The following is a 13,498-nucleotide window of genomic DNA, read 5'->3' as shown; positions in this document are numbered from 1 at the left end:
AACGTGCTGACATCTCTTACTCCTCCACCTGACCCCTTCAAGCAGTGACCTCATCACAAACTTCCCTAATTAGCACCTTCACCTTTGACCTGCAACCAGTGGACAACTTCTACACGTGCTGACATCAACAAGATGCGCCAATGACCAAACAACAATTTTTTAAAAAAATAATGGATGAATGAACTCACTACACCGTCAGCCCACGCAAGATTTGTTTAAAATCTCAGAATGTCGGAATCACCGTTGTGGGTGTTGTTTATTATCATCCTCTGGTTGTTTGGGAGGAATCAAGTGGGAGAAAGTGTACCCGGGTTCTCTTGTCACTTTGGAGGCAGCAGCTGGGAAGGTAGTCACAGTCGTTGTGCAGATAGAGTCGGCAGGGCACGTCCCACTGTATAATGAAGGGAAATATGCGCACCACACCAAGCCCACCACACCAAGCCCACCACACCAAGCCCACCACACCAAGCGCACCCGTTTCTCATGAAGTCCACATGCAGCCTGGCGAGTGAGCCGCTGAGCATTGCTTTTGCCGGAACTATTCAGACAGCAAAGCATTTATAAATCTCGCTGTGATCACAATGAGACAAAATTCTTTCACAACACCACCCCTCCCTAGTCAAGTAGCTGTACCCAGCGACGAAGGCGTTAAAGGCCTGGTGGCGAGCAACATTCTTTGGTAATTCTTTCGTTTGATCTCAGTGCAGGGTACTGTTGCCCAGGATGTGGGTGAAGACACTCTTTGTAGAAACACACGTCTACACACATCATAACGCACATAACGAGGCTCCGTATACAGATCCACCTGATTAACACGTGGTTACAGCTCCTCCTCTGACTTGGCAAGGTAACCATGTACCCTTGTACCCTGTGTTGTTGACCTCTTTATGTGGATCGTGATGATTGTAGACGTGCATCTCGAGACCGGAAGCGGTGTGTGGTGAGACATTCATCCTCATTTCAAGAATAAAATCTTGCACCGAGCTTTACCCAATTATTAGAACAAAAAATGTGCAAACCCATGAGTCCTTTAAGTCTCATTACAAACTGCGCATGCGCAATTCAGCAAGCTCACAGCCACCAGCTGCCTCCCCACTGTGCCCCAAGGTGAGGTAGGAGGCTAATACTTAGCGGCTTACTCTGTCTCTGTAATGTTTTGTGCGTGTGACGGTGTCTCAACACGCCACGAGGCAGCTAAACGGGTTGTGTCAGGTCACGTGATTACGGGGGAGGACAGGAAGGGTACAGGGACGGGAGGGGACTGAAGCAAGAAGAAGAAATGAACAGGGTGAGTGTAATGGGTGTAAGAAAAGGAAAGAATGGGACAGCAAGAGAGGCAGAGCCACGTTCATCAATCTGTCAGACGAACAAACATCGTCAAAAGTATGGACACACATACTTGAGCACTTACTGAGCACTGCATGGACCCTGGGACGCTTCCACCCAGCTTCTCCTCCGACTGTTTATCTCCGTGAATAGCTAAATACCACGGTTGCCTAAAGAACTGTACATACCTACTTCTCTCCTTCCGCGAGCCACACCTGTGTGACGCAATGCCAGGTCTCACAAAATCCCACCTTAGTCCGTTAGACGATGTGAATGAGCGATCACAACTACTCTGAATGTGCAGGTAGGTTTCGCCCTCCACCACGGGGACTGGTAGAGGTGGGGTAAGGGTGGTCTGTCATGTTTTGAGGTGCTGCGACAGTCACGCTTCGCCCACACCCACTGATGGCGGTCGGCGTCATCCTCGTGTCAAAGGCCACGGTCGAGGCCAGACTTCACTTTTATACCTTCCTCTCACTATCTTTCCAGGGAGGGGAGCAAACTCTTAAAATTCGACATTCTAAAATATCTTTAACGGTTCGAGCGATATAAACTGGAACAAAAACTATTATGGTCTTCTCGTATCTCCTTTATGACCCCTGACCCCAGAGACAGCGCAGGTCCAGGAACTATTGCAAACAAACAAACATCGGCACATCATCGTGTGAACTGGGTCACACACATTCTAGACATGTTAGTGTTTCGCAATAAACACATTTCCTCGCATGTTAGTGTTGGGCCACACACACATACACACCGACACATTCTAGTACAGTTTCTACAACTTCCTCGCTTTATTCGCTCAAAGACAGACCAAAAAAAAAAAAAAAAACAACTTTGAGCAACTATTTACACTGAAAGATTTAGTTCGGTCTTCACTTCGGTTTCGCCACATTTAGCGACCGCGATCAGATGTATCGATGTCCTCCACCCGCTACTACAAACAAACAAACCCGGGTTTTGCACTCATCCCCACCCTCTCCCTCCATAAATATAGAAATAAAAATAATTCACTTGAAACTCTTGATTCCGTTCAAACGTGTCTCATACTCTCTCCCTCTCCGTGGCATTCTGCGACTTCCCAGGCCACTCCCTGAGCTGGGAGGCGTTGATCCGTACTATGAATATCTATTTTAGAAAGAAAGGGCATTGAAGTCAGAGGTCAAGTGTCATGGGTTGTAGCGACGTCATGCCCTCGGCATCCGGCTCAAAGAACGAGAGGTGCAACACACACAGGAGGCAGTCACCCGCAGCTGTCACCTGTCGTCGCTTGTCGTCGTCGTGACATTCACGGGGCGGGGTGGCTGCTCTCTGACGTCACACCCCTTGACCTTGGCCGGGTGGCTGAGTGGTTCACCGTCTGGTTGTACAGCTGCACGTGCACACGTAGCCATATAAGCAAAAGTAGGCTACAGAGCTCTCGCTTATCTCGGTTCAACATTTTGTGACGATTGACTGACCTTTCCCAGTCAAATACCTTTTACATAGCTGGGTCAGCTACACTGCGTGCAATGGGTATCGAACCTTGGAGTGTTCAGATGAAGATTCTGTTGCTGTAATCACTAGGTTATTGCCAGGCAACGTACTCTCCGTTACTGACCAGATCATCTAAGGCAGGTGTGGGGAGCGGTTGGTCTAGAAGCAGACGTGAATGCGGTCAGCAAAGTGGGCGAAACAAGAAGCAACGTTTGTATATCATACAAGTAAAAATGTTGTCAAACTTGGTCAAACGTTTCTACGTACAAACATTTTTTTTCGGTTAAGAAGTGTATTTTGGGTGAAATCCTCCGACACTTGAACCTGGAAGACTGATTGTTCCTTCACAGAGTGAAGCTCTTTAAAGCTCGTCAATGACACAGTCGATGTCACCGTATTGTATACAGCACCCATGACAGTAAACAGTCTTGAAGGCACTGTCAAGACAACAGTTTGTGGCCATCACTCACCAAAGTCCTTTTATTTGTGTTCAAAATCAACTTTTTTTACCCGGCCTTTCTCGGGTTAGCACCGTGAGCGTTGGCTGTCCTGGGTTCAGATCTCGTCTCTGCACGCTGTTTGTTTTCGGTCTGTGGCCTTTGTTTACAGGGTTTGCTGCCTTACCTGCTGGCTCGGAGTAAAACATCAGTCTCCTCCCTCCCAGTTAATGTCATTCCAGCTCTGAGTTCATTGTCACCATCTTGTATCCTTTTAGTTGGAATCAAGCTTATTCACCCACAGTGTCAATGTAATTCAACACTCAGCTGACAAACACTGATACTCTTGATGCCCCTTCTCTACCTTGACAGGTGGTACACAAGGCAGCCACTACACTCCTCCGGTTTTGTCTCTCTCTCTCGCTTCCTTCTCTGAGGTTGCTGCTCTTTCTATCCCCACTCGCTGGCTTTCCTCACGCTCTCATTAATACCAATTATCATCAAATTGCGATGTCGTCCACGAATATTCCTGCCAAAGTTGGTGGGGACAGGAAACAATGGTGTGAGTGTCCTGAGATTTCAGCCGCTGTCCGCCACAAACATCCACACTTTGCTTTACTTATATGACAGGAGATGACAGAAAGTAAGATTTCAGTGGATTCAAAGACCTTCATACATCCTCCTGTGGTGACAGACACAGTACCTCACATCTGCTGCTGGAGTGTATTAAAACAAGCAAGAAGAAGAACTAAAAGGTGAATAAATATAGAATGGCACGAAACATTAGTCATTGCCCACCCACCAATGCTGTACTGTCGTTAGATGTAACAATGGTGGCTAACCATCCAAATTCAAGATCCTTATAAGCAGGAACAGACTACAAACTGGGTAGCATACCCCACTACCCGAAAAGCAAAAAACTAAGAAAAAAAAACCAAACCAAAACATAAACTTTGCCGTAAATGAATTAATACGACTGCTAACCTCGGAAGACCATACAATAAATTAAAAATGTCTTTGAAAGTAAACCACAAGAAGTGTGAGGCTCCTTCATATCATAGAACACAAAGTATGATCAGGGTTGTATGTAAACAACACAAAGTGTAAAGGTGACAAATCATACAAACATCACGTCTGTAAAGACATAAATAATATTAGAAAGAAAAGCTATGACAGACTATATCAAGGTCCTCTATCAGAAGAAGCCAGTCTAGTACCTCTAGTAGTCTAGTAGACTAGAAGAGGGCAACATGGGGGATCAGTTCCCCCCACTGTAGACCTGCAGCCTGCTGGACACCAACAGCAAGAGACAACAACAAGAAACGAGGACACCAGCAACAGTAAACAACACCTAGGGCGACATGGATCAGCGACATTCCTATCCTCACCTACTCCCCTTCCTTCCCATCCTCCCTTCCCCATCTTCCCCCAGGTCTACCCCCAAACACACACACACACAGATGGCGAAATCGCCTTGAGGTCGAAGCAGTTTTGTCTGTCAAATTCAACAACAACAAAATAATTTACATTTTTCTCGTCTTCCCATGTTACTAACATCAAGCGCGCGCTCACACACACACACACGAGACTAACATTCACGCATAAAATGCATGTACAAACACATCGACGGACACACAAATGTACATTTAGCACTTACATCTGTGTCTAGATGCATGTATAGATGTAAGTATGACGCATGCACCTACACACAGATGCTTGTACAAACGAACACACGATACAACGCACAGACGCACATAACATACACACCTATAAACAGATGACAGACGTGTGTCACACCCCACACATGAGTACAGGTGTCCCAGGTACAAGACAGACGTACACGTGGACTATCAGACCGGGTACATCAATGGGGTACAGGTAGTGAATGCCGGGTAGACAGGGTACTCCAATAGTTTATTATTCATAGTCCACGGGAGGCAGCTACAAACGGCACGGATGACGAAGCCAAGCGTGACTCCTGACACACCTGCTTACAAACATCGTGTTGTGCAGGTGACATCAACACACACACGTGACATAACTAAGGGGAGGAGCATGTGTGTACATGGTATGTATGCATGCATTTCTTGACCTGTCTGTCTGTCCACGTGTACACGTGTTTATTGATGTCAGTGCTGTCTGATGTCCCGAACTCGAGGTGGACTGTACATTGTTGTGTTTATCTACAAGGATCTGTTTACTGTTGACATTTCTCATCTGATTGTGTCCTGTGTCATGTGATCTACTGTTTATCCCTGACCTGCCCTGCTGGACTATTGTGCGCTTGCAATGAGATCGTCGACGCAGTTATCGCCGTCTGACTCCAACGAGCTCTGATTGATGTGATTTATGTTTTTTCTGATGTTCGCTGCGGTAACTCGGGCTGCGCACTTACCGGTGGTTTGTTTGTTTACTTTGTTGACATACTTTGTCTTGGCTTGTTGTTCCTCGTGTCGGTGTACTACAGCACAGCTCCTGGCATTAGACCTGCTGCTTCATTCTGTCGTCATTGCTGTCTGTCTGTCTTCACGACGTACAGTCCCTCCTTCTGGTGCCTGGCGTCAGCTACTCCGTCTACAGCAATGACGTCAACTACTCTGTCCACAGCAATGACGTCAACTACTCGGTCTGCAGCAATGACGTCAACTACTCTGTCTACAGCAATGACGTCAACTACTCTGTCTACAGCAATGACGTCAACTACTCGGTCTGCAGCAATGACGTCAGCTATTCTGTCCACAACAATGACGTCAACTACTCTGTCTACAGCAATGACGATGCAGGCAGCATCAGCTCTTATCTCGGAAACGCCTTGTATTTAACGCTCAGCCTCCCTGACACCCTCCCTGTCTTAACTTTGATCTTTTTTTCTGGCGTGACAGGTGCATAATATATATATATATATATCTGTATGTTTGTGTGCATGTATGCATGTACGTCTCTAAAGCAAATCAACACGAGCAGATTCCCAGACAGTTATTTCCAAATCGCGAACGTGGCAAAGACTCAGCCGACGAGAAAATTGGGTGAAGCACGCCAGCACGTAAACAGGCAAAACTAAAGTAGCTATTTGAGAGATACCCGCACTCGTGGTACCCGGCAGACTTACCTGTGTGTCACTTAACGCTCCACAAAACGTCCTTCAGTGTAGCAGAATATGCGTATTAGCGTGGTCCCTGCCTTTTGTTTGTCCGTCCGTCACTCTGTGCTTGTAATCCGATACGCTTTGCGTGAACTACTCCTTACTTCCACCCCACTCTGAGCTCTCCCCTGCCCCTCTGAGCTCCCCCTACCCCCTATAAAAGCAATTGTGGCGGGACTCGGGGCTCGCATAGGTTCGCTGCACTAAACGCTGGATTACAGAAAATCCCTGTGTCGGACGGAAGAAAGCAAATAAAACCGACAGGTGCCTAACCAGGACCGGACGGTGGGTTATCGCAGCTTTTTCACACGCACTGTTGGTCCCCCCACCACAGGAGGATGATAGGGTGGGGTGGAACTCAAACGGGCCCCGTGACCTTTGTGAACGCAGACGACAGACCAGCCTGAGGTCTCGGGTAGCAGACTAACCTGTCAGTTCTGTGCACAATGAAAGACTCAGGCAGTATACAGCAAGGAATGTGTTCCGCGAACAAAACGGCAAAAGAAGGGATCGAGAAAGGTCGGGTGGATGAGTGATAAGAAAGTATAAAGGGTAGTTACGATTTGGGTTATAGACACTGAGGGAACAATAAATGAAAAAAATATGATCGTGCCAGACGGCGAGAGAAAAATTGTGTCCTACCCACAATGGCGGTTGGAATGAGTGAACGCCGGGGCCGCTCTTCTGACGAGGGAAAGCAGAGAAGGTAGATTATTGTGAACACAGATCATGAAAGTCTGTGAGTGTGACTGTCACACCTTGGGGCTCAGCAACTTATCAACTTCTCACCTTGATTAGATGATGACATGATATCTCTCATTATGCAGTATTGATGAAACAGTGAATAAGCCTGTCGTGCTATAGCAGAATCCACATCGACGATGTAAATGACAAAAGCAATGAGGCGATGAGAAGCCAGAACGAAGATGGCAGATGTCAATGAAAATCTGTGGATTAGCATGGGAGGAGGTATCTATACTCAGACCTGTGTTTACTCCCTTCAGCAACACCCAGTTAATGTGCCGGGTAGGTGTCTCCAATGCCATGTTTAATACGGTCTTAGCGGGTATCACGCCACCCGGCTGCCGGCCTCTCATGAACAGGACAAAACACCGGCTTCACGAGGGTGAATCATCCAGTTGACTACACTGCATCATCACACCTTAAATTTACATTACAACCCCGAGAAACTGAGACAACAGACTTAAAGGCAGACTCGTCCAACAATTAAAAAAGTAGAATGGGTTTTGTTTAGTAGAAGACTGAAAATCTGTATACAAGCTTTTCTACATCACATTTCCCGTCTGTCTTGGAAAGAGGGCAAAACAAAGTTCACAACGAATTGTTTGCAGGAAAGTAACCAAAGCTGAATTTTGCCGATGACTTGAAGTGAATTTGTTTGGCTCCAGTGAGACTTTAACTCGTGTGTTGCAGACAGTCTGTATGTGTACAGGTGTGATAACAGCAGTGTGATAACACATTTCACCAAACACTGTATCGTCAATGGGGTGTTCACACACGGATCACTCACGGGCGTTTCCAGGCGAGTCTGTAATTTGCTCCTCCACCCATCACAGGGTCTGGGTGGGGTCATTGCTAGACACACATGTCGTGACAGGATGAGACAGATTTGAAGAGATACATAATGATAAATATTGACTACGGGCAAGCATCGACAGGCGAGGGTCCTGGACGGGTCATGTTTGAAGGACTGAGCAAGCGATAAGTATTGTCATCACAGGTACAGGTATTTGAACACAAATATTTTATTTTATGCTATTTTATCATGACATGCTTTGTGTGTGTGCGCGCCTGCATGTATATGTCAAGCAAAATCAAGCTTTTTAGATACGAATTTGACTAATTAAATATATCTTTAAAATGAACTTTGTAAATCAATGCAAATAAAATAATTATGGTTGATCGGACCTCACTCCATGGCACGCTGACATTTGTTACTTCGGTCTGTCAGCTCCAGGATGTTTGTCACGGACTCACAGACTTGCAAAGTAAAGCCGCGATGCTTATACAGACATCTTGGACTAGAACATGTCATAGAAATATAGATGACAGAGGTCGGCAAACATGAACTGATCACATGATATGACTCAGTGAACCAACAGACGTACCAAAGATAACAAAAAACACCCCCCCCCCCCAAAAAAAAAAAAAAAGAAAAAAAGAAAACAGGATGGAGTGAGTGAAAACGACGAGAGAGAAAGAGAGTCTCACATATAACATTACATTAACTCACACAATTACCAACTTATGCACACATACATAACTCATACACGCACATATTTACATGAACCCTTATTCAGACACATAATTATATAACATCCATTCATATACATACATACGTAAATATATTACATCGACTTGTTGCCGTCATCGTTTTAGCCCGTAGTAAATAAATCAGGCAACATTTTGTAAACAATGGTTATTAAGAGAGAGACAGAGAAAGGAGGGAGGTAGTAAAAAAAGAATTTCCATGATATCTACTTTTCTCTCCCACAGGACCGTTATCCGTCGGTGAAAGCCTTGGTTAAACTTTGAACTCCTCCCCTCAACTTCTCACTTTTCTTAATCTCAGTCAGTATATTTTTTCTAGGCCGCCTTTAAGAGTTTTGGCAATGTAAACTCGCCTCCTTTCCTCGGATGAAAAAAGCGAACTCGAACGACTGTTGAATGTTGAACGCTAACAATCATAAACTTTCGCCATAAACTGTCGCCTTTGCCCTCCGCCTTTTTTCTTATCAGCCAATAAACCGCCGCGAGGTGTACACACACCTTGGTGCGGACTTGAACACGAGCGCACAGACCTCACCAAGAGGGTGTTTGTACGGGTGCGAAGGGAGCAGGTAAGAAAGACAGCGTACAGAAGAGGATAAACAAATAGGGATGGCGGAGACCTCCGCAAAATCCCGACGTGCGGTACTTCAAAGGTCCCCGTCACGTGACCCGTGGACGTAAAACGTTTGAAGGAAAACCGTTCCCACGTAGGTCACGGAGGTCTTTGCTGTGAAAGCTTAGAGACGCTGAACCACTTACACTGAGCTACTTCTACATGTGAACACTGAAATACATCTGAACGTTTGCTCAGCTAGGTGTGGAACGGTACACTCAACTACTTCTACATGTTTCCGAGTAAAAATACATCTTACTATCATCTCTTATTTACTAGAACATCACTTGATCACAATGACCGCAGCGTTTTCTATTTTTTTTTTTTTTTTCCGCTCACCCTCTGACCCCATGGCAACCTCCACGGGGAATCCCCGTTCTGCCGGTCAGTTCACCTGCTCGGTGGCTCCTGTCGGAATTAGTTTGCCTGACGGGTTCACATCCAGTCAGTTCCGTAACCACGTTGGGTATTTTTACCCATGAGTACGAGCCTAGGTGCAGACATCAGACATCAGGTAAACATCTAGAGGCCCTGTCTGGTGTGCGGCCCAAAGATGCTGGTACAGAGGGTGCTTGGTGGCACTGAGGGTGGCTATGGCCTCTAGCCACAGAGGGGGCTTGCTAGGATGGCGGGTACTTAGGTAACTACGCTTTTAGCTGAGGGCAGGTGCAGGGCTGACGAAGTGAAGTGCGTCACCCAGGTGCAATAATAAACCCTGAACATGTGTGTGTGCGTGTGTGTGTGTGCATTTGTGCATACTCGACATAGGCAGCGGAGGGTAGGACGAGGGTATACGAGCTATGTCGGGTGTCCCCACCCGTGCCAGGTAGTGGACTAGCACCATACACGTGACTCTCGCTGTCAGATGACCCAGCTTCAGATTGACGGAAGGAATGTTGTCACCCGGCACGAGACACACCCGCCTTTAATTCGACTGTTGCGTGTTTGCTAACGACTGTGTCGCGTGACACAAACACATACCTTTAGTGTCTCGACACCACAGGTACAATGTCTGGCAGTCTGGCACGGTCACTTGGAAAACTCGCCAACAAATCACCGATACCCTAAACACCACAGCCACAATAACAAACAAAGAGATAAAAGAAGCAACAACAAGAAGAAAAGAATATCAAACAACACAGACAGACAGACAGACAGACAGACAGACAGACAGACAGACAGACAGACAGACAGACAGACAGACAGACAGACAGACAGACAGACAGACAGACAGACAGACAGACAGACAGTCTCGATCTTTACTGATACAGGCGGCACGCAGTAAATAAATATTAATGTCCGAGTTACAGACATCCATACATACGAGCCTGCCACAAGGCAAGCAACAGCACAATGTTGTTGTTGTTGTTGTTGTTGTTGTTGTTGTTGGTGGTGGTGGTGGTGGTGGTGGTGGTGGTGGTGTTGTTACTATTGAAATATGTTTTATGATATTTGGAAGTGAGTGTAATGTTTTATGTGGATAGCTAGCTAAACTAACTGTCGCTAAAACAACTCATACATATGTGTTACGAGTTACATACAAAATCAATTTGATGAGGTTTCATGAACTAAACATTTTATATCTTTCTTAATATATTATAGATATTTCTAAGCAGTAGTAACTCCATAACATTAATCCATACTAACACAAGAATAAACACACACACACTTTGAACACAAATTCTCTCTCTCCCCTCCCTGTCCTACACACACCGACTCACCAACAGCAGAGGGAGGACATGGCAGTCAGCACAACGTGGAGACCTCGCGCTCCTGGTAGTAGCTACAGACCCTCATGGTGTCTGTCCATCCTGTCCATCCTGTCTGTCGTCTTGCTGATCCTCACCGTCGTTACTTGAGGAGGGGGAGAGGGAAGGGAGCAGGAGGCCAGTGCCAGTGCTAACAGGGTAACAATACAGTTCCTTCAAATTCAAATCTCCTCCATTCCTCCTCCCTCTGGCACCCTCCCCGACACGTGCTACGTGAATGTCTGCGAGCTGTGGGCCCACGTGACCGTAGGAGGGACTTAGTACTTAGGTGTACAGCGAGGGCCTAGTGGCTGAGTGCTGTACATACAGAAAAAGCACAACAGTCTCTCTATTCACACCATGGCCTTCATTCGCACATACACCCCGGGTGGGAGAACACGGGCACCAAGGTAGCAGAACAAGGGTAGGGAGGGGAAGGAATGTCCTACAATAAACACAATCCTCCAGCCGCTGCCAAGTCAGCTCACCTGTCTCTCTCCGAGCGACAAGGCGCAGTCTTAATGTAGCTAAACACTTGTACATCATCTGTTTGCACCTGGTTCAGTAGAAGTCTCGCTCAACAAATTCAAACCGCGTAAGGGTAAAAAAAAAGTTCCCAGCAGTCGAATTACTCTGATCATGAATCCAAAGGAAACGCTTGATGAGTCCTTGTAGTTGTACTCGCGGCCTGAAGTGGTCACACGGAACGATCCACTAACTCAGGCAGAAGTGAAAGTGTGAAAGTGTCTGTCAGTTACTTTGACATTAATTCAGTTGCCTTGCGCTCACCTGGACAAAGCCTGATATCTTGCAGGTAAAATAGCGATTTAACAATTTAACTAGTGTCACGTGCCTCCACTCTAAGGTACCTGTGAGTTTTCCCGACAAAACCAATTCTCGTTATTTGCTTTGGCTAATTGTATTGCAAGTCACCTTTAACTGCTTGATACTGGGCCGTGGTCACTATAGCAACCAGCTCTGAAAGGAAGGTGGGATTACTAGAGCTTCCTGATTCAGCTATCGACAGGATGGCATCATGTCCTCACAGGAAAGTCTGCATCATGGTCAAGCACTTCAATCCATTGCTCCTATCAGATATAGGATAAAGAGATACACTCCATACAATGTATACAATAGGATATAAGAATCGTTAGCTTCTTCACTTTCTTAGAATTATTCGCATGTTCACGAAATCCTCTGCGAAAAATTTCCATAACATTGTGTAAGTTCTCCTCCTGACAAAGTGTTCATTCGATACTTACATGTGTAGACATGGACATACACTGTATGAACGGAGGGCACGGGTATGTGACCTGTTCACGGGTATGTGACTTTTTCAATCCACCCTCTGACACGCTAGCACGTGATCTCTCTGACTATCAATGACACCTGTTCCTACCTTGCACTCGACTGGTGAAGCAAGGAACGGTCCTGGAGTGTCAACGGTATCGATACGACTCTCTGCAGGTGAAACTCAAACCAAGTCCCTCATAGCACAGACCTCTCATAGAAGTGTGCAGAGACTGGGAAGTCTGTGAGAGGAGGGTGTAGAGGAAGAACACAAACAGAACGAAGAACAGTGTGATGTAAGTTGTATTCGCCAACAAGTAGCGGGTGGACCACCTGAAGGATTCCAGTCATTACACACACACTGCGCATGTCCCCTCGCCACACCTGCAGCACTGTGACTAACCGTCAGGTAAAGTAGTTCTCTCCACCAATCTCTCTCACATTGACCTCCCCCAATAAAGCCATGACGTAAAGGATCCGTTAGTTTCTGTGCCCAATGAAGCATGTCAGGGGTACTTCCTGCACCACCCGTACAGAACTACAGTCTTCGGGTGGCCATACACTGTCGGGCTTTGTGTGAAGTGGTTCGTAAGCCAGGACTAGGACACAGGGTGGTCTAGAAAACCCAGGAATAAAAGGATTTTCTTTTATAGTCATTTAGAGAATACTTCAAAAGAAATTTTTGAACACCCGGTTGACGAAGTGTAAAGCTGGGTGTCTGGGCAGTGACCGAACCTAAACGGTCCCAGGGTAGATCGCGCTGCGCTTATGTATTTGTGTACCCGGGTACTTTCCTTTAGTCTACCCTGCTCTAGTCACTGATCTGTCTGCTATTAAAATATCGGATATTTCGTATCCTAAATTATAACCTGAAACAAGCTTCGTACCTAGTGCAACAGAGGCAATACTCGGTTTTCAGAAAATGTGTGTTTGTGTGTTCGCCCACGGTTCACGGACATCTCACAAGTAATCACCTCACACTGCGTAAGTCAATAACTAGAGTTTACACAATGTGGCTGCACATCTGAACTGAAGCCGGGTTAACTGAGTTCAGATCCGGTGTGGTTCTAGGAACTGGCCTTTCATTTGTCACAAAATTTTAAAAACTTTCTAATTAACAATTTCTTGTAACTAAAAATTCTTGTCAATTATACGGACGTGTTCTTGAAGAGTT

General features: G+C 46.1%; 1 protein-coding gene across 7 annotated transcripts in view; it reads right to left on the bottom strand.

The window, feature by feature from the left end:
* LOC112573966 overlaps positions 1 to 13,498 on the bottom strand; it is a 31,890-nt gene that overhangs the window by 3,655 nt on the left and 14,737 nt on the right. The window contains exon 2 of one of the 7 annotated variants that reach the window (XM_025254706.1): positions 11,008 to 12,122. The exons of 2 other annotated variants lie outside the window; for them this stretch is intronic. In XM_025254706.1, coding sequence (XP_025110491.1) covers positions 11,008 to 11,027 — 20 coding nt within the window. In that variant the 5' untranslated portion in view covers positions 11,028 to 12,122. Of the gene's footprint in view, positions 1 to 188; positions 1,192 to 2,205; positions 2,704 to 6,348; positions 6,491 to 11,007; positions 12,123 to 13,498 lie in introns of those variants that run through there. 4 more of the 7 variants (XM_025254712.1, XM_025254711.1, XM_025254705.1 and 1 more) reach the window with 4 other exon arrangements.

Source organism: Pomacea canaliculata, linkage group LG10 (assembly GCF_003073045.1).
Source record: "Pomacea canaliculata isolate SZHN2017 linkage group LG10, ASM307304v1, whole genome shotgun sequence".
NCBI lineage: Eukaryota > Metazoa > Mollusca > Gastropoda > Architaenioglossa > Ampullariidae > Pomacea > Pomacea canaliculata.
This window is presented reverse-complemented; position numbering and strand designations above follow the sequence as displayed.